Genomic DNA, 18299 nt, shown 5'->3' with positions numbered 1-18299 from the left:
CGCCCTCCTGCGCTCGCCAACTGCAGCTATGCCCCACAGGTGAATCGGCACACATACCTACACACTACGGTACATAAAAGGCGAATGACAAGCCTGCCTTGGTGCTGGATGGGCTCTGCTGGCGCCCAAGATCGGTTCCAAACATCCAATTTACACCAACTCCAGCATGGCCGGAGCCGAGTTGATGGAAAGTGGCCTTGGACCCTTCCAACGGCGATAGGCAACGGGAGCCCAGCCCGTATCGACCTATCCCGCCTCGTTCGCCCTCTAGCTTGAGAGAGGGTGTAGATCGATGATCCTGGAATGAACGTTTCAACCTCGAACTGGTCTTGCACATAGCGGCACTCGGACCAAGACCAAGACCAAGTCAGCGATGGGCCATACTTGCTGTCTGGGTACGTCCTTGCAGCGACACTGACTGGCAAACCTTGTTTTGCGGACGAGGCGAGTTGGCCTAGAAGTCGACGTCTCTGATGCAGTTGAAAACAGTGCCTCCGCGTGCCGGACCCGCCGGAGTAGACGCATTTTGAGCAACAGTTACTGGAGTAAAGAGCGCGGCGGTAGTGATGTCTCCTCCCTTGCTTGTCTCCCTCCGCCGATCAAGGCACACTTGGCACGTCCGATATTGTCAGGGCGACTAATAAAACTAACTTCCGTTAATCTGCGTCCCCGGACATTTTGCGAGAAGAAAAAAACAAGTACCAGACTTTGGGAGATCCGTTTGTCATGGAGGATCTCCTATCAAGACGACAACGAAGCAACGAAAAGTTTCGCATAAGACGAACCCACTTTGCGATCATTCTCAAGTACACATATCGTTCCTTTTCTACAGCATCTTCCATTTGCGGATACAGATCTTCACTCGTCTCCAGTTCGAACCCACCCACACATAACCCAACATGAAGCGGAAACCCCGACAGAAAGCGCGCACAAGTATCCAAACAATGACTTCACAGAACCCCTTCGCCGTGCTTCGCGCTTCCTTCTCCCTTGGCACCCTCGCTCCTCCCTCCGCAAGCGACGATGTAACCGCTGAGGCAAACTAGCAAAACGCCCGATTCGAGATCTCCTTGTTTCTCCCTTTTTTTCCTCTTCCCTTTGCTTTCTGTATCCTGTTTCCTCCGCTCATCTCCCCCTCCGCCAACCGCCGGGCTCGGGAGGCGGCCCCCACGCGTTCCCCTCTCACTTCCGTCTTGCTTCGTAAAGCACCAAGCGGACGGGCACACCAAGTAAACCATGTAAACTCAAGATCCTCCCCCAACATCCGTACTCTACGGACGGCGACGGCGCGCTTTGGGCATCGTGTCTGTGCTCCGTGGCCCAAAGTTGACGGCGGGTCTTTCTCCTCTTGGATGGGAGCAAACTCAATCATGTGTTGTGGTTTCTCGCTTGTCCTACTCAGTCTCCCTTGCTCCCTCGAACAAAGTTTGGCTCGAGTAGAGTCTAGTCGCGGAGTTGAAGACGCCGCGGTCTCAACTTTCTAGACTGTTTCCCTCCATCGTGACCGTGTCTCGGGTGTGTTTGCCATGGCCCAAACCGTCGAGAAGCAGCAGCCTGTCTAGTTTACCCAAAACTCACTTGCCTTCTAGTACACGTCACTAGGGTCGAGTTTCCCGCAAATGATGCTGATTTGGAGTCGCCTTCCGGGTGTCCGATTACAAAGGTGTATATGGTGAAGCTGAGTACGACTAGCATTGTGAAAAGAGTTCTTTATCGACCACGCCTCATATCCGAAACTCCGTCCCATCAAACAAAAACTAAACTTTTTTTCCCCTTCCAATCCTTCACAGTTTTTAGGACCCAAACTCCATCTGATGCCTTCCCTTTTCCGAGTTTCCGACAGCGCGTGAATTTGGTTTTGTATATCGACCTGCTCCGCACTAATGAACCAGCCCGTCCCTCATTCAACGGTACACCGAGCGCGGTGCTTCATCAGCATAATAAATTTCCTGCGCGGCGACTCTTGGCCGTTCGATGTATGACACCTCCGGCTCGGGGCGAGCCGGCAGCGGCTGCCCATAGTACTGCTGCTCCACCGGTCGCACGCTGTACTCCCGGCGTACCACCTGAGGCTCCGCCGGCCTCACACTGTAAGATCTAGGACCCGGCTGGATGACCTCCCGACGGGCTTCTGGGTGCATCGGTGCCGAGGCGTAGTCCTGGATAGGTAGCTGTTCCGGCCTCACGCTCTGCACTCTTCCGTATTCCCGCGGAAGCTCGTACCGCACTGTCTCTGCCGGTCGAGCTGTCGTTGCCCGCATCATGTATTCCCGCGGCGGCTCGTCAATGATTCTTCGCTGCTCCAAACCGCCTCTCGCCGGGATATATTCTTCACCTGGCGGCGCCATCGGTCTGGTCGAATACTCCCGTTGTCTGTAGACGCGCTGGGGATCCGATACAGCATACTCGGGCTGAGTGACGACTCTGCGAGGCGCCGCGTACATTGGTGAGGTACGCTGGTAGAGCACGTCATCGTCACGAGGGTTGGGCCCAGGTCGCCTGGACTCGGCTCGGATCGGCGCCCTCTCGTAGATGATCTCGGGCTCGCCCGGTCGGAGTGGCGGCGGCGCGACCGATTGTCGAATAACGCTTGCCGGCTCGTAGTATCGTCGGCCGGTGGCGGGGTCAACTACGACTCTCGCCGGCGGTGCTTTGGGTGGTCCCATCAGCGGGGATGCTCTCTCTCTCATGACGGGGGAGCGAGATCTCGCACGATCTGCCATGGGACGAGCGCTCATGCGCGTTACTTCGTAACCATCGCGATAATGCCGCGTAGGCTCCCTACCGTAGCGATCGACACTGGCTGCCGGGGAAGTTGCGTATATCTCACTTGGAGCAACGTGGACAGCGTAGACACCTGGTGACTGCACTCGTCGGACATATTCAGCACCACTTGCGACGCGCGGCTCCTCCGCGTATTCCCTTCCATACCCATAGTCACCAGTCGTTACAACTTGGCTCATCGGTCGTGGGCGATACTCCTGAGGCTCGTACATTGACGCAGCACCCTCCTCTCTATAGGATCGAGAGAATTGACGCTCGGGCTGGGCATAACGAGGCTCCTCGTCAGCCTGTCTTCTCAGTCTCTTCTGTGGTCGAATGAAAGACGGCGCGCTCATGGGGGATGGCGAACGCGGCTCTGGCTTGATGTAAGGCTCGTCTGGCGCTTGCCTGGCTAACCTCTTGTTGCTCGCGTTGTTGTTGGCGTTGTTCTTCTTTTTCTTGCCCTTTCGTTTCTCACCATTCCGTCCCCCTTGCGGCGAGCTATCTGGACTGGAAATAGTATTGGGTTCATTGCGCAATGCTGCAACTTGAGCGGTGGTTCCCTGAGGGATGGTCATATCCTGGACATCGACTGCTGGACCTCTGGCCATTGCCAGAGGCGAAACATGGGAAGGCTGGGGCGCCAAGGGGGATATGTTCGGGGCGCGAACCTGGATCAGAGGCGAGGGTTGGCGGGCAAGCATAGACTCTCTAAGTTGCTGTTGACCTGCAGCGGGAACAGATCTATCAGCACTGTCGTCAAGATCCATAACGCCTGACTCCTCAGATCGACTGGCATTTCCGCTCCCACCTCCTGATGTAGACGCGCCGGTATTTTCACCTCCTTCCATTCTCTGCGTCGTTCCTACCGACGGGTATCGAGAGTATCCGTGCGCGGCGTCGGTTCTGCCTGGGATCGGCCGTGTCTGGGACGGCGTAGAGTTCGAAGCTTGACCCTGTGGCTGATGAGTAGCAGACGCATGGGAAAGCGAAGAGGGCAGGCCAGCTTGGGCTCTTTGGTTTGCTTGTACCTGCGCCTGACCTTCGAGTGGCCGGTTGGCAGCGGACGGCTTGTATGCCTGGGCAGCAGCATTGGCGTCGTTACCTGCGCGCGAACTGGGGAGCGAGGAGTCGGGTGAGTTGTGTTGGGAGGAGTAGTAGGAGTTCTCATCAAAAGAGTCACTTGCAGCTGAAGTGTTAGCAGCAGCCAGAGCATTGGCAGATGAAGAAGAAGCAGCCTGGACCAGAGTCAGAGCCTTGGACAAGACGTCGGAGAGGTCGAAGTCGGCAAGAGGCTCCGACTGCGCCGAAGCCTTCATAGAGGCCCGGCGTTGATCGACCTCATCACGCAGCGCTCGCTCAAGACGCTGCCTCTGGAGCTGGATCTCGGCCTTGATTAGGTCATCAGATTTCTGGAGGAAGATGGGATTGATCTCCGTGTTGCCAGCACCAACGAACGGCCTTGCAGGCAAGTTCGCGTTAGCGGGTGGCGGGTTTCCCAGGCCAGGAAGAGACGCGTGTTGTTGCGTGTTGGACGCCAACGACTGCAGATTTCCAACTTGATATCCCTGCGCTGTGCTCCCCGTTGTTTCCTTTGCTGCTGTAAAGGCATTTGAAGGCGATGCTACTGCAGTGGCAGATGCTTGTGATGCCGACAGGTTTGGCACCTTGATTTTGGGATGTGACCCAGCAAGGACTGCATCGCGAAACTGCACAATTCTCTCGTACTGCTGGATGTGGTGAAGCTCATCCTTGGAAAGACCCAGCGACACCCCATTTGCCATTGGTGGTATTGAAGCGAGCTGGCCTTGAGCCATGATGATGAGCAATCTGCGCAAGAAAATCCTCTGCGACAGAGATCGGCAATCAAACAAGAACGCGCCAAAGAAAAGAAAGGAATCCAAGCAGGAAAACAGGAATACTAAATATCGTAAAAGCCTGCACTGTCGGATTAACAAGCGGCGTAGCAATCCTTGGGCGGGAAGGTAGTCCAGCAGTGCCGTGGAAGATGAAGAAAAGAATGTGTGTTGGTGAATGTGATGGAGAAAAGAATCGAGGTCCACGACTGACTGCTTTACCAATTTTCTTAGAGCGATATGCCTCAAAGGGGGCTGCAATGCAGTTACGTAGCATGTGGGCCGTGCACCTCAACATCTTCCGTCAGTCAGTCATCCACCGCTGTCTAATTAGCGCCAAGGTTCCTGTCTGCCGGCAACAGCTCCCTGTAGCTCCCTTTCTAATTGCCTCAGAGAGCAACGTAGTGTGCATTTCACGTTATCGGCGTGAGTCAATCACAGGATACATCTGTCAAACTACCTTGGAAAGCCTTCCAATCGCCTCACAAAACCCCACGCTGCATTTATAAGCCAGCAATAGGGTCTGCTATTTCCTGAGCCGTAGAAACAGGAGCATTAAAGGTGTCCTTGAGTTCCCACGCGACTCGTTTCGCTTGCTTCATGCCGGCCAGACTCCCACCTCGCATATCCAGAAGCTTCTCTTCTACCATCCGACCTTTCAGGTCTTCTTGCTCATATACCACCAAGCCTTTTACATCAATACGCGAAGCCGAGCCTCCCAGGCCTGTTTCGTCACTACGCTCTCCCTTCCACTACAGACTAAGTCGCTTCTACTCCTCAGCATCAACCATGGATCCTAGCAAGCCCCAGACGAATGGAATGTCAACTCCCAAGCCAGTGCTTTTCTTGTAAGTTGGCTACTATGCGGCAGTATGGTGAGGATCAATGAGCTGATGCGCCTCTAGTGACATTGACAACTGCCTGTACCCCAGAAGTGAGTCGTATGCGCCTGGGAGTCTAGTTTTTCAGAAGCTAAAATCAGCCAGGCTCGAGAGTCCAAGATCACATGGCGCAGCTCATTGACGAGTACTTTGCGAAGCATCTCTCTCTCCCCTGGGAAGATGCAGTGAAGCTGCATAAGGAGTACTATACCAACTACGGCCTCGCCATCGAGGGCCTCGTACGACACCACCAGATTGACCCCCTAGAGTACAACTCCAAGGTCGACGATGCGCTACCCCTCGAGGACATCCTGAAGCCCAACCCCGAGCTGCGCCAACTTCTCGAGGACGTCGACAAGAGCAAGTGCACAATGTGGCTCCTGACCAACGCCTACGTCAACCACGCCAAGCGTGTCGTGAAGCTGCTGGGCATCGAGGACCTCTTTGACGGTCTGACGTTTTGCGACTACGGACAGCAACCGCTGGTCTGCAAGCCTGCCAAGGAGATGTACCTCAGAGCCATGCGGGAGGCGGGCATCGAGAAAATGGAGGACTGCTACTTCGTTGGTATGTGGAAAGCACGGCCACCCTTTACCGATCTCCCCCCTGACTGATATGTTAGACGATTCGTATCTGAACTGTCAGAAAGCCCAAAGTTACGGCTGGAACGTGGCACATCTGGTGGAAGAGAATCTACCTGTGCCGAGAACGCCGGCATCCGCGCACCAGATCCGGCACTTAAGGGAGCTCCGAGAGGTGTTTCCTCAATTCTTTAAGTCAAAGAACGCCTAGACTTCTGTAAATCATCAGAGACAATGATTGAACGACCACGGATGGACACTGCAGGGCGCCAGCGAGGGCAAAGACACCAGTGTAGAGGGAGCATAGAGATGGAGTAGAACCGTGAATTTTTTTATTTCGGTGGACTGGGTCTCGCTGAATCCATAGATATCGTAAACATACCCCCGGGGTTTTTCTTTACACCTTCAACGCCAAGACACCGCGCGCGCAATCGCGCAATTGCAAAAACTCCTGTGCCTGTGGTGCTGCTGGCTTCACGGCCGTCGAATACTCCTGATCACCTCGTCAAGTTTTGCCAAGATCTGGTCCTTCTCCTTGATCGCATCTTGCCTTTGCGCCTCGGCGACCTTCAGCTCGTCCTCCAGCTCTCGAATGTAGCGCTCCTGGTCGGCCTCGCTGCTGTCTAGACCTGGGAGAGTGGATATGAGGACCTCAATCTGTTGCTCCTTGATAATTAAGTCGCGCGCCAGCTCAGCTAGGCCATCCTTGAACTCGTCGGGCGGGAGGGGGTCGACTGCGCGTGGTATGTCAGCAAACTATACAGGACGTGTGGTGTTTCGGGGCTTCAGAGGTCTTGCGTACCCTCCTTCTGTTCGGGGTCTTGCTTAACCTCTCTAATCTTATCGTTGGGCCCTAGGAGCTCGAGATCGTGACGTCGGTGGACGAAGTGGAAGCTCGCGACGAACTGCTGGGCCAGCTGGAGGCGTCGTCAGCTATTGCAGGCGCCAAGAACGAGAAGCATGGGTTTGTACCTGGTCCACAGCATCTTGCAATTGAGTGAGTCTATCGCCCATTGCGGTACTGCTGTAGCATTCCTGTCGATGTATTTGCTTGAGTATGCGGTGACAGACAAGGCTGCGCTCACGGGTGGTGGTGGCTTCGTGGGGCCAAATCCTAGGCTAGGTTCTTATTCCGCGATCTGCCAAGGTACCTGGAACCGCCGGGGTGCTTGCTGCAAGCGCACTGGCCAGCTTCAACGCCGTAGCTGCCAGCCGCGGTACGTACCTTTACCTGCCAATCTCAACTTCAACTCATGTTAACGAGGCTTCCGCTCTCGAGACTCCTACAAAATGAGAATCGGTGACTGACTATTTTTTTTCTACGGACCATACCTTTTCTTTCTCAAAGAATGCATGTTTTACGACGCCCCTTACTCCGGCAATGGCCCCGACATCCACAGCTCACCATCCCCTTGCTTCACTCAACTTTCATATCAACATGCTCATCATCAAAACAGAGCCGAAAAGAGCGCCCCGAACTGCTCTACCCTGACCCTCCAACAACACACCACCACGACCTCGCATCATTTCTCGCATACGCAAATCGCACTGGCCTCGACGTTGCATCGACAGTCTATGTCGGAACACTCTATGAGTACACAGTCTCTGCAACCCTCTCACAGTACGGCATTCAGGCCGTCCGGGTAGGCGGAGCCTCAGACAACGGCATCGACCTCCTCGGTACATGGGACGTACCCTCTCAGAATGAACCTCTCAAGGTCATTATCCAATGCAAAGGAGGCGCCCAGCGCGCCGGCCCCTCGCTAATCCGGGAGTTGGAGGGCTCCTTCATCGGCGCCCCGGTCGGCTGGCGCGGTGCCGGCGTTATCGCATTCCTAGTCAGCGAGAAGACGGCGAGCAAGGGCGTGCGGGAGGCTTTGGGGCGGGGTCGCTGGCCGATGGGTTTTGTCTCGTGCTCCAGCAATGGGATTGTGCGGCAGATGCTCTGGAACCAGCAGGCGGAGGAGGAGGGGTTGAGAGGAATGGGGGTGACCATGCGCCATGCCGAGGCTGGAAACGGCGAGTCGCAGATTGTTCTGACCTACAACGGCAAGCGAGTTCCCAGTATTTCCAAGGCAGAGGTGCCGGGGGCTTGAGCTTCATGCCCAAGACGGAGCATACTTCATCTACCTACAAGAATGCCGTCAACTAGTTCAAGGAGCCAACGCTGTGCCCCAGTCGTATGATTACCGAATATTATCGAGGGGTCTAGAAAGAACCGGTATCTTTCCAGACAAGGTTCCACGTGGAAAGACCTCGAAAACGGGCGCACAAAGGCCGAAGCCTGACTGCCCACCTTTCCCCCCAGCGAACTTCCGATGGCAAAGTCGACATTGATACCAGCATACTGGGCATTTGCGATTCGAAGAGAATAAAACACAAAGTCTTCTGGCCCGTTGCCAACGAAACCGGGGTTGGCTCTTAAGCAAAGAGAGGTGGGCTGTTTTGGATGGAGTCGATCCATTATATATGGGGTAAAATGAAAGAACGAGCCACCAAAACATCAAAAAACATACAACACTAGGTATTCGCTGGTCGTCACCGACCCAACTACTAATCCGGCCCTCATGAAGTCTTAGCTGTGAGAGCTTTGACGTCCTGAATGTGAAGCATGCCACTTCCATCATCGGAAGGCAAAGCTCCCATCTTGGCCCCACTGTACGGAGCACAGTAAATCCCGAGCGAAACGGCATTCCTCCGTTTTTCCCGTGTCAAACTGTACTGACTGTACATAGTAAATAGCGTTTAGATACGTACACTTCCCCTCTACTTATCCTACAGTATATTGTGCAAGTTGGTCCACTTCAAGGACAAGGCAAGGGGCGAGTGTACTCCGGAAGTCTCAGTCGATCACAGGAACTGATTGCTCGTCACTAGAAATATGGTGTCAATCGGCCTAGAGACAAGGTATTGGAAGCACGGGGTGAATCACATCACTTAAAAGTCACATGACCCTATTGTTCTCTACAACAATGGTTGTTGAAAACCTTGCGGTGTGAATCACACTGCAGAAGGTACCGGAGATAGCTTTGCATCACCTTTTGAAAGTCATGTGGCTGTCTTCTTTTGACATATAATCTTTTTAAATCTTTCTCTGACAACCGACTTTTTTTTCTTTCCCTTCTCCAATCCGCACTGCTTCTACAATCAAGGAACCATGCCGACTCGAACATTCTCACAAGCCTCGCTTGCGAGTCTGGCATACTTTCCACCATCAAAGAGAGGACCTGGTTTCCGTACCATCTCCATGGCATCATACTCAAGCTCCTCCAGTTCTGAGGATACCGTCGATGTTCCCGATGATCTCAACAGCAAGGAGATTCTTCTCTTCGCGGGCTTCGACAAGGACGTTGCGGACAGGATTTGGCGTCATTGGTGTGACCAAGAAGACCAGCAAGATTTCGTCATCCAAGCAGGCCGTCATTACATCAAGGCTAAGGCTATAGAACTGAATGCCATTGACGACGATGACGACTGGAATGCAGCTCTCAATAACATGGGTATCTCGGAGGACATGCAAAGAAGAATCATGAATCCAGAGTTCAACGACATTCGACGCACACGGAGCGCTGAAGAGTGGGCATTGGACAACCTCGAGGAAACGTTCGACTTTCTTGCCGGTCTCAGCAGAAGGATCGAGAAACTTCGCAAAGCAAACACCATCGATCGCGTCAAGTCTCCCGATGAAAACAAAAAGCCCACGCCTGCTATCCGCCCTGATCGCCATGATCGCTCTCGTGCATCTTCAAGCAGTGGTAGTTTTCCTCCTGGTCGTCAGGAACGCTCTGGTGCATCTTCGAGTAGTGGCACTGGCAGTCTTCCTTCACCTGCGATAGTTTCACCCACTCCCCCCAAGGCCATCGATGGTCGCACCATGATGTATAAAGGCGGTTCCGAGGCACGAATTCAAGATAGCATCAGCGAAGCTCAAGGCCTCCGAATCGGAAAACTATACTCCACGGCACCGACGGATTTTCACCCAGCCAGCAACACGCTTCTTTACTTCACGAAGCACCACGATGTCGCCCTCAAGTACGCTCGATACCAGGCTGAACGTTTGCCTCCTATCAAAGCAGCAGTTCTTCAAGTCGCAATCCCTAACAATCTCCTCAGTGACGCCCGCGAGATCTACGGCGAAAACTGGCGCGACCTTGTTTGGAATTCGAGAAACAAGAGGCTACATGCTGACGGCATTGAACTACCAGGCCATCTTCTGCAGTTTGTCGACAATGACGTGCTGGTTAGCAACCTCTGCACTGACACTACCGACAAGATAAGCCTAAGACTGGACAATAAGAGTCAGCTCCAGATATTCAAACTACCCAACGGCGTCAAGGCCACACAGCACGTTATACAGACGGTTTCTCGACAGAAGGAGATTGCCAAGGAAACCGTCGGGTTTGTTTGGCTGGTACCCTACATTCAGCCGGGAGGTGTTCGCGATGAGAAGAAGGCTCGTGATGAGAAGAAGGAACGCGACGAGAAGAAAAAGAGTCGCAAGTAGGCTGGACGGGTCGTGAAGTGGAGACGAGAGGAACATGTGAACGTGGATACGGGTGAGCATGGGTAGCTTGGGAGGTAGGGGCCGGACTTATTTGGCGATTGTACTATGAGTAATAAAAGTACTTTTTTCCTTCATTGGATTCTACCACGTTGTGCCGGAATATCTTTTTGCAGAATTCTCAGACGATGGCCCTGTTCAACGGCTTTGACGTGTTCTTCCCTGGGTGGTTTAGCACAAAGATGTTTCTGCTGCTGTATATTGATATACTGATTTTTGTATCTCTCTTTGTGGAATATAAGTTTACTAAAAAGACTAATTTTATAAAGCTCTTGGAGATAGATATTTGGTCCGGAGAGGTGGAGATTGACCGGCTTGAGCTGATGTAGCTGGTTGTGAAGCTGTGGAACTGGCTAGAGAGGATATAGTTCTGGATTGTTAAAGCCTAGGCCTAGGAGAAGCTCTCATGACCTAGTGGTAAGTATATAGCCCCTTACAAGCTAAGTGTAGGCTAGGACTGGCTCCTTGGTTACACCTAGCACTATAGTTTATATCCATAGTCTTAGTTACTGAAGTAGGCCCTGGCACACTAGGTATTCAGTAGCTAAGGGAAATTTCATTAATAAGAGGTGACCATCTTTTTTTTATGTTTTAACGGAATTGACTATTACTAGTCGAGCGTTGTTAGAGACAGGACTTGTGTGATAGCAGGCCAGAAGTTAGCTAACTAGCGGCAGATAGCAATCAGGTAGGCATTTAGTAGAGGGGAGGGAGGCATGGTCGGCGCACGGGGACAGAATTCGACTCTGCTTGTCGCACCGTAAGATAAGTTGTGGGCCCATTCTGTTTCATACACCGATTTGTTAGCAGAACACAGTCTCCCACAGAAGACTGAAAGAACGAGCCACCAAACCATCAAAAACATACAACACCAGGTATTCGCTGGTCGTCACCGACCCAACTACTAATCCGGCCCTCAGAACTCTCTTCTAGAAGGAGCGGAGGCAGCCTTTTTCGTGATGGCTTCACCAACCTGAAATGGTGGGCATTGCTCTTTGAAACGGACGGGGCGGACAATCGTAAAACCGACACACGGGCATTTTAGACGGTTAGCTTGACCGTTTGTGTGATCTTCTAGCGTTTTGTCACTGGGGGGCGTCGCTCTAATAATGCCAAGTCTGGGTTGACTGCTGGACTCGCTTGATGCCTGAGCGCTTAGGCGACAGTACTGTCCAAGACCGAGGCACCAACCAATAGGCACTGCAGAGCACTGCAGGTCTTGACCAATGATCATGGTTATCAACTTCATGCAAAGTACGCGTGTACATTCACAATCAAGAGGGTGGTGCCGCGGGTGTTCGTCCGTGTGTTCCCTGTCGCACTGCAGAAACCTTTACTTTCCAGCTGCTGCCAAGGTGTTGAGGCACCGGTACGACTTGCCCTGGTCGACATGCGAGCCAGCCAACTAACCCAGACTCGAAGCTTGTGAATTCGCGTTCCCGAACATAAGCCGGGAGCTGACTAAGCATCGTCTGTCCAAACGCGTCCGGCGAACTTGATATCCATGCGGAAATGCCATGTTCGCGTTGCGCCTCACTAACACGACTTCACTAAAGAACCAAATACAGGAGAGCACAAGCGAATGACGTAACTTCTGCAGATTGGATTATTTATCAAGTACAGACGGACCTGACAATCAAAACTAGGACCGCCGTACGCCATTGTAAAGTCTGCTCTTGTTTCATCGGTCGTGTGTCACAGTTCCAAAAGGAACCTGTGCAGCCATAGCCATTCACCCGGCGATCGGCCTTTTTAGGGCACCGGCAAACTGCTCGGTCAAGCCAGAAGCGCACCAAAAGATTATTCTTTATCGTCTTTATGACCGCAGTCTTCCAGGATTCCTCCTGGCTTTTCTTAAGTGTTCTTATCTATATAAGAATACTATTAGCAGTGTAACTAACTACAGTAGCCGGTATTGGCCTTAAAGAAGTAGCTAACCGTATGACCGATGCGATCCAATGGCCGAAATGGCGCCACGAGCGTGGATGCCGACCTCTCTCCCGATGATTGGCAGTAATGACAGAAAGAAGTGGGGTTTCCACAGATCGCGTAGAGCCTGATGGAGACCGTGTAAAGCAACGGCCACGCGCCAATACAGCCTGAGTGTGGCGTAAGTCATGCAACCACCGCTAATGACCTCAATAGTCACCCGCGACAGGAACTTCGTCCCAAATACGCATTGGGTGTGGGGACTGATCTGTGGCCGCTTTAACCTGAGCCGGAGGTGTGCAAAGGTGAGCAGAGGGTAAGCCTGGGTTGGTCACCCTGAGTCCAGCCCTTGGCATCGTTTCAGTTCGCGGGTGAACTTGCCGTGAATGAAGCCGGGAGCAAGGATGCCTTGCTGCAATGCCCCGTGCATGTCCCCGTCTCCAAGCAATGGGTGCACACGGTTTTCCAGTTCGTCTCCATTGGCTGCCCCATTTCTGGTTCCTTTTACCCGGGCGGAATACGTGACGAATCGATCAAGTGTTTGCTCGCTCATGGGCGATGTGGACCTCCAGAGCGATCATTGCCCCTAGCTGACTAACATGTACCTGGTTGTCTCCGTCTTGGTGACAAACATAGGATGCCAGCTGTGAAGCTGGCACCAGCTGCCGTCGGCCGAGAGTTTCTGGGCACCAAAGTTTTGGTAGTTGCTTCTATGCCTGGCTACTGGTATCTGAACATGAGGAGCCATGGGTGAATAGTACCCCGAAATCAGCAGGGACGAGCTACCAGGAACGCGGCCATAATGTAATTATGTTGACCAGTCCCACACTGAAGACAACAATGTGGGGCCGTGGTACTGGTAACTGGTCAGGTTACAGTTGGGTGACCGGTATAGGGTAGGCCTGCGTTGCAGTGGTACTGGTCTCCAGGTTTTCCAGTGCGCCCGAGACCAGTCTCCAGAAACCCCAGATCTGGCGACACTAGTCCCAGCCATTCAAGGGTTGTAGTACTACTGGCCTGTGGTCTCAAAGATTCTGCTTGCCAGTTCCAGTTGTGCCCTGCTCCTGGCATTAAGCTGGCTTCCCTCCATTCATTATTCTGGACTGCAGTCTGCACCTGACTGCTATCTCCAAGACCAGCCGTTCTGAGTCCGAACGGTTGGTTAACGATGCAAAGGCTATCATCGATGCACAAACTGAATTGTTCCTGAAAACTGCGCCATAGAAAACTCTGATGAAGAGGTTCTATATGTTGAAGATAGCGAAAACCAGAAGCTTGGGTATCACCTTGTGATTCGGACCGGATTACTAGGCCTAAGGCGTCCAGGACCTTGTCCATCAAATTGGATTGGGTGCCCAGGAATCTAACAGCGGAAGATCGTACGTTGCTGTCCTCGTGCTTCAAGAGTTCCACGAGGGCAGTCATCGTCGTCTCTGAAGGGGTCGACTGGTTGCCTAGAGCTTCAGCGGCGGACTCCCGTACGTAGCTGTCCTCGTCCTTGAAGAGTTTCACAAGGGCAGTCATTGTCGTCTCTGACATATATCTCCCAGAGTATCGCAGACTGTCCAAAATGGCGCGTTTGTTTCGAGAAGCGGATAAGGCACCTTGCAGGACTCCATCTGGAAGCTCTGACTCTCCCGTGAACGTTGATGATCTCGTGAAGTCGCTTTCGAATAGAACCCATTCCGTCAGTCGTTTCTCCCTATTCGCCCGCATCCCGTCTAGCAAGGAAACAGCCTCGCTCAAGCAATGCATGAACAGCCGCTGGTGCGTGGGCCCCAGGAGGTCGACCGGCTTTCTCTCGATTGCCTTGAAGAAGCGAGCTGACTCGTCTCCCTCTTCGTGATCCAACAGTCCGGCAACGAAGCGCCAGAAGATGTCGTAACGTGCGCTATACTTGTGTTGTTGAAGAAAAGACTTAGGAGAGATCTTATAACGTTCGAATTTCTGACGATTTAAGCCGAGGTATGGTAAATTCTGGTTGTCCTTCCACTTCCGTGCAAAGTACTCTTGAAAAGTAAGGTGTAAGAAATGATAACTTCGGGTTGATGGTTTTGCTGAGGGGTCAGATGTTCGTAGGAACGAGAGATGACCGAACATCTCATTGGCCTTTATCTTTATTTGCAATGGCCATAAATGCTGATGTAATAGAGCATCGCGGTGTGCCGGCTGAAACTCAATGACGTTGCCATGCAAACCACTAAAGGCTAGGCATTCAAGAAGGCTGCTTTCAGGCTCGACAATTTTGGCCACCTCGGAGGAAAGAAGATCTTCAGTGTTCTTCTCTTTGCCGAGTCGTTTGATGTCTTTCCTCCACAGTCGCTCCACGATGGATCTGTATACTGCGGTCATTGTCTCTGGAATATGATCGATCTCAAGGTTTTCGTCCCACGTGAGGCAGAGCGCATCTAGCTGGATCGGGATTCGAACAAGGCTTTGCAAAAGCTGGTTTTTCCGAAGGAACGACTGGATTTTCTCGGCATTCCCAGGAACAACCGCTTTGAGGTATTGCTGTACTTGATCTGGGTGGAGCCCGATTGTGTCTAGTTCGAGATCAGGCGTCTTGACATCGGAGCGAAGCGTGGTATGGGGCCGAGTCGTAATGATAACATTAGGTCTGTTCAGTAGTCCCACAAGAAATCCAAAAGCATTGTCATCTGGATCCAAAAGCTCAGACACTTCGTCCAGGCCGTCGAGGACAAAGAGGGTCCGGCGGGATGCAGCATCCTCTATATCTGTCCATAACTCTTTGGCGAAAGTGGCGCCATCTTGGCATTGCTCTAGATAGATGCGACGAAACATTTCACCCAGGTTGTATTCTCGCGGAGACCATGCCTTCAGTCTTCGTAACTGTACCCAAAGCACACGCGTGAAGTGTATTCGCCACATGCTTTCGTGGATGTAGCTGTGGACAATCTTCTTGCACAGGGTAGTCTTCCCAACTCCAGCGCGGCCTCGAATCAGTATTCTTCTCGGCTCTTTCGTGCGGCCGTCGGGCAGTTTGCGCGACGCGAAGAGCTTCGCTAGCTCTACCTTGAGGTCCTCGTGCGGAGTTTCCACCTTCAGCCGATCAGACAGTGAGAATGGTGAAGACTGTAGCGCTGGCTCTTCAGATCTGCGCTCCGAGCTGTCTGCCCGTTGCAGCTCCACAAGCGCAAGATTGATATAGCATTGATCCATTTGTAGAGGAGCCCTTGAGAGCCGCTCAATCTTGAGCTTGTCCTTAGTATAGTGGTTCTCGCGTATCTAGGCATCTGCTCTCTCGAGCGGTGTCCCTTTCTGGATCTCCTCAAGACAGCGGCGAATCTTGTCCGCCACTAACTTGTAGTCTGGATCTAAGTCCTTGGGCCCGCGAAACTTGTTCATTCGTACGTGGTTTCGCTCTAGTGGAACTGGGTCCTGCACGGTGGATAGAGTCGCAGACGTTTTACTGACCAGCTAACAAGCATTAGCACGGAAGTTCCTATACCTGTGATGAGGCAAAGGTCTTACCTGCGTCTTTTCAGAGGGAAATAAGAAGGATAGTAATGGGACTTTGCGAGATAGATCCGTGAAACCTTTTTCGTGAAAGGTATGTACTTTATAGGCCTTCTTTTGATAAAGTGTAGTGAAGCAGCGCACGAGCTCGTCGAGATCAAAATGGTCCCCGTTCACCCAGTCGAGTAACTGGTTAATCCCTTGGCCTCGAAGTGAAGCCCATGTCCTTAGACCCGGCTCAGCCCACCCTGCCACCTTCTCGAACGAAGTGCCACTAAATGGCGTAGCAAGGAAGATAACGCCACAAGTAGCTTCCTGAACGGGGAGATATGTCTTATCAGCCATGACAAGTGCCTTCATCAGGATGATACCTCCGAGACACGAGGCGATGAAGAGGATTGGTCGGTTCCTTAGTTGCTTGTCCGTTGCTTGTGGTCGTCCAAAAATGCCCTCAAGTAAGAGTCGAGCAAGTTCGTCGATCCTGTTCTCCTCCACATCTGGGTCCCGGAATAGGTCTGCAGGCCAGTCGCACGTGAAGATGCGAGCGCGTGGGACTTCTTGCGGCAGCATGCCCTCGTCAGCCAGCCAGTTCACCGGCGGCTTGCCTTTGCTTCTATCTTCCCACGTATCTGGCGAGTTCGTGTCCAGGCCATGGACGGCAATGATGTCGATGTCAGTTTCCAAATCGCTTTCAATAGGGTAGACCTTGCGCACGCGAACACCACGGCGTTGCCGCTGGGGTGTCGCACCGTGGGGTGCAGGGCGCTCTTGAGATGATGGCTTAGGTTCGAACCATGACGTGAATTGGAGTTGTGCGAGTTTGTTGGGGAGACAACGATAGAGAACAACTGTGGCTATGGCGAGGGAAATTACTTGGGTGAGCATGGTCGGTCCTATCGTAGCGCGAGCGGCTGGGTCGTAATCCTGCTGGTGGTGATGCCTTGCACGTGGACAGCCTTGTCATCGTATGAATACGATATCTGCTTGACTCGCGGATTGGCGTAATTTAGGATGATAGGTTTGAAAGAATGCAACATTCTACTTCTCCTTAGGATGGCAGCGAAAAGGTGTTTTCAGAGGCGGGCGGCTATGGACCGTCGCGGGGCCATGCGCGGAACAAATGCACCATAGAACGGTCCTCCTATAATCAGAATCTTGAGTGGCTCCGCTGCCTCTTGTTGATTAGATCAGCCGAAATTTCGGTCGAGAGACGAAGGATGCCAAGGGCGCCTATGTAATTGGCAAACCCCGAGCAAGCTACTGGTAATTAGACAAAACGATGGACACGTGTGCGGGCCCGCCTATACTTTTCGGTCAGCACCAGGTCTCTCTGATTATCTGGCACGCTCTCATACGTGATAGTGACAGTTAGTGCTGTTCAGCGGTTGCGCCGCTCTGGTTGCCCGACTTGGACGGCCTCCCGCATATGCCGCCCGCGCACCATGATAACAATTACTGACAGATTGGTGTACAATTGTATGACTCGTGCGTCTCAGCCTGCCTCCAGCGGTTTTAGGTACAAGTACATCGACGACGCCGAAGGCCAATTGCGATGAAAGACAGACGAGACGCTCTTGAGGCGCATTGCGCTGGGTCAAGGGGGACCAACGCTTCGTAGCGACGTGGTGGTTAGGTTTATCTAACCGGGGCGAGAGGGAGCACCTTGGGGCTGCAATTCCGAAGGACATGGGATGTTTAGATTTGAAGGGCCAAGAGATAGGACCGGAACACTTAGGAGGATGGGCTTGGAAGAACCGGTGGTGAATAGACTGCGTTGCCTGCAACTACTGCAGACCCTGACAAAAATCGGGGCGAGACTCATCAGAAGCTGACTGCATCTGTCTCTCGCCTCCCAACCGAGTCGAACCAGAAGTGACGGAGTATCGATGTAGCCCGGTTGCAGCCAAGATCGCACCACCCATTGTCCTACAAATATTGATGGACTGTTTCGCAAACCCGAGCAGTATTGAAGCAACCGATGACTGGGTTCTGCAACAGGCTCCGAGGAAGGCTTAGTAGGCCAATTGCGCGGGCCTTCTGAGAACCGCTGGACCTCGTCCCGCTTGTGCGCATATAATGGGGACGCCGCGAATCCTGGTGATGCCAGGCGACCATGGCTTGACGCGGAAGACTCGAGCTGTGCGAGATGGAAGCCGACAGATCCGAAGAAGATTGGTTGACGGTGTCACGAGCCCAAATCCGGAGCCGTCATGAGCACAAATCCGGAACCACCAGGAGACCGGCACGGTGT

General features: G+C 52.8%; 6 protein-coding genes across 6 annotated transcripts; 3 read left to right on the top strand and 3 right to left on the bottom strand.

The window, feature by feature from the left end:
• Positions 1-1904: 1904 nt before the first annotated feature.
• On the bottom strand, positions 1905-4580 carry ColSpa_10361 (uncharacterized protein; the record flags this gene model as incomplete). The annotated part of the gene is made up of 1 exon (XM_049276573.1): positions 1905-4580. One exon carries the CDS (start codon positions 4578-4580, stop codon positions 1905-1907), a length of 2676 nt encoding a protein of 891 aa, XP_049132530.1.
• An 828-nt stretch (positions 4581-5408) lies between these two features.
• ColSpa_10360 (uncharacterized protein) lies at positions 5409-6292 on the top strand (the record flags this gene model as incomplete). The annotated part of the gene is made up of 4 exons (XM_049276572.1): positions 5409-5467; positions 5525-5553; positions 5606-6067; positions 6123-6292. The coding sequence occupies 4 exons, from the start codon at positions 5409-5411 to the stop codon at positions 6290-6292; spliced, it is 720 nt and encodes a 239-aa protein (XP_049132529.1).
• A 263-nt stretch (positions 6293-6555) lies between these two features.
• Positions 6556-7095, bottom strand: ColSpa_10359 (mediator of RNA polymerase II transcription subunit 21; the record flags this gene model as incomplete). Its single annotated transcript, XM_049276571.1, has 3 exons — positions 6556-6815; positions 6884-6998; positions 7054-7095. The coding sequence occupies 3 exons, from the start codon at positions 7093-7095 to the stop codon at positions 6556-6558; spliced, it is 417 nt and encodes a 138-aa protein (XP_049132528.1).
• Positions 7096-7371: 276 nt separating this feature from the next.
• Positions 7372-8177, top strand: ColSpa_10358 (uncharacterized protein; the record flags this gene model as incomplete). The annotated part of the gene is made up of 2 exons (XM_049276570.1): positions 7372-7381; positions 7549-8177. The coding sequence occupies 2 exons, from the start codon at positions 7372-7374 to the stop codon at positions 8175-8177; spliced, it is 639 nt and encodes a 212-aa protein (XP_049132527.1).
• Positions 8178-9328: 1151 nt separating this feature from the next.
• On the top strand, positions 9329-10585 carry ColSpa_10357 (uncharacterized protein; the record flags this gene model as incomplete). Its single annotated transcript, XM_049276569.1, has 1 exon — positions 9329-10585. One exon carries the CDS (start codon positions 9329-9331, stop codon positions 10583-10585), a length of 1257 nt encoding a protein of 418 aa, XP_049132526.1.
• Positions 10586-15817: 5232 nt separating this feature from the next.
• On the bottom strand, positions 15818-16933 carry ColSpa_10356 (uncharacterized protein; the record flags this gene model as incomplete). Its single annotated transcript, XM_049276568.1, has 2 exons — positions 15818-15970; positions 16151-16933. The coding sequence occupies 2 exons, from the start codon at positions 16931-16933 to the stop codon at positions 15818-15820; spliced, it is 936 nt and encodes a 311-aa protein (XP_049132525.1).
• Between the last annotated feature and the right edge of the window lie 1366 nt (positions 16934-18299).

Source organism: Colletotrichum spaethianum (genome assembly GCF_022836535.1).
Source record: "Colletotrichum spaethianum MAFF 239500 DNA, contig35, whole genome shotgun sequence".
Classification (NCBI taxonomy): Eukaryota; Fungi; Ascomycota; class Sordariomycetes; order Glomerellales; family Glomerellaceae; genus Colletotrichum; species Colletotrichum spaethianum.
Note: the sequence above shows the minus strand (reverse complement) of the source record. Positions and strands in the feature narration are given on the sequence as shown.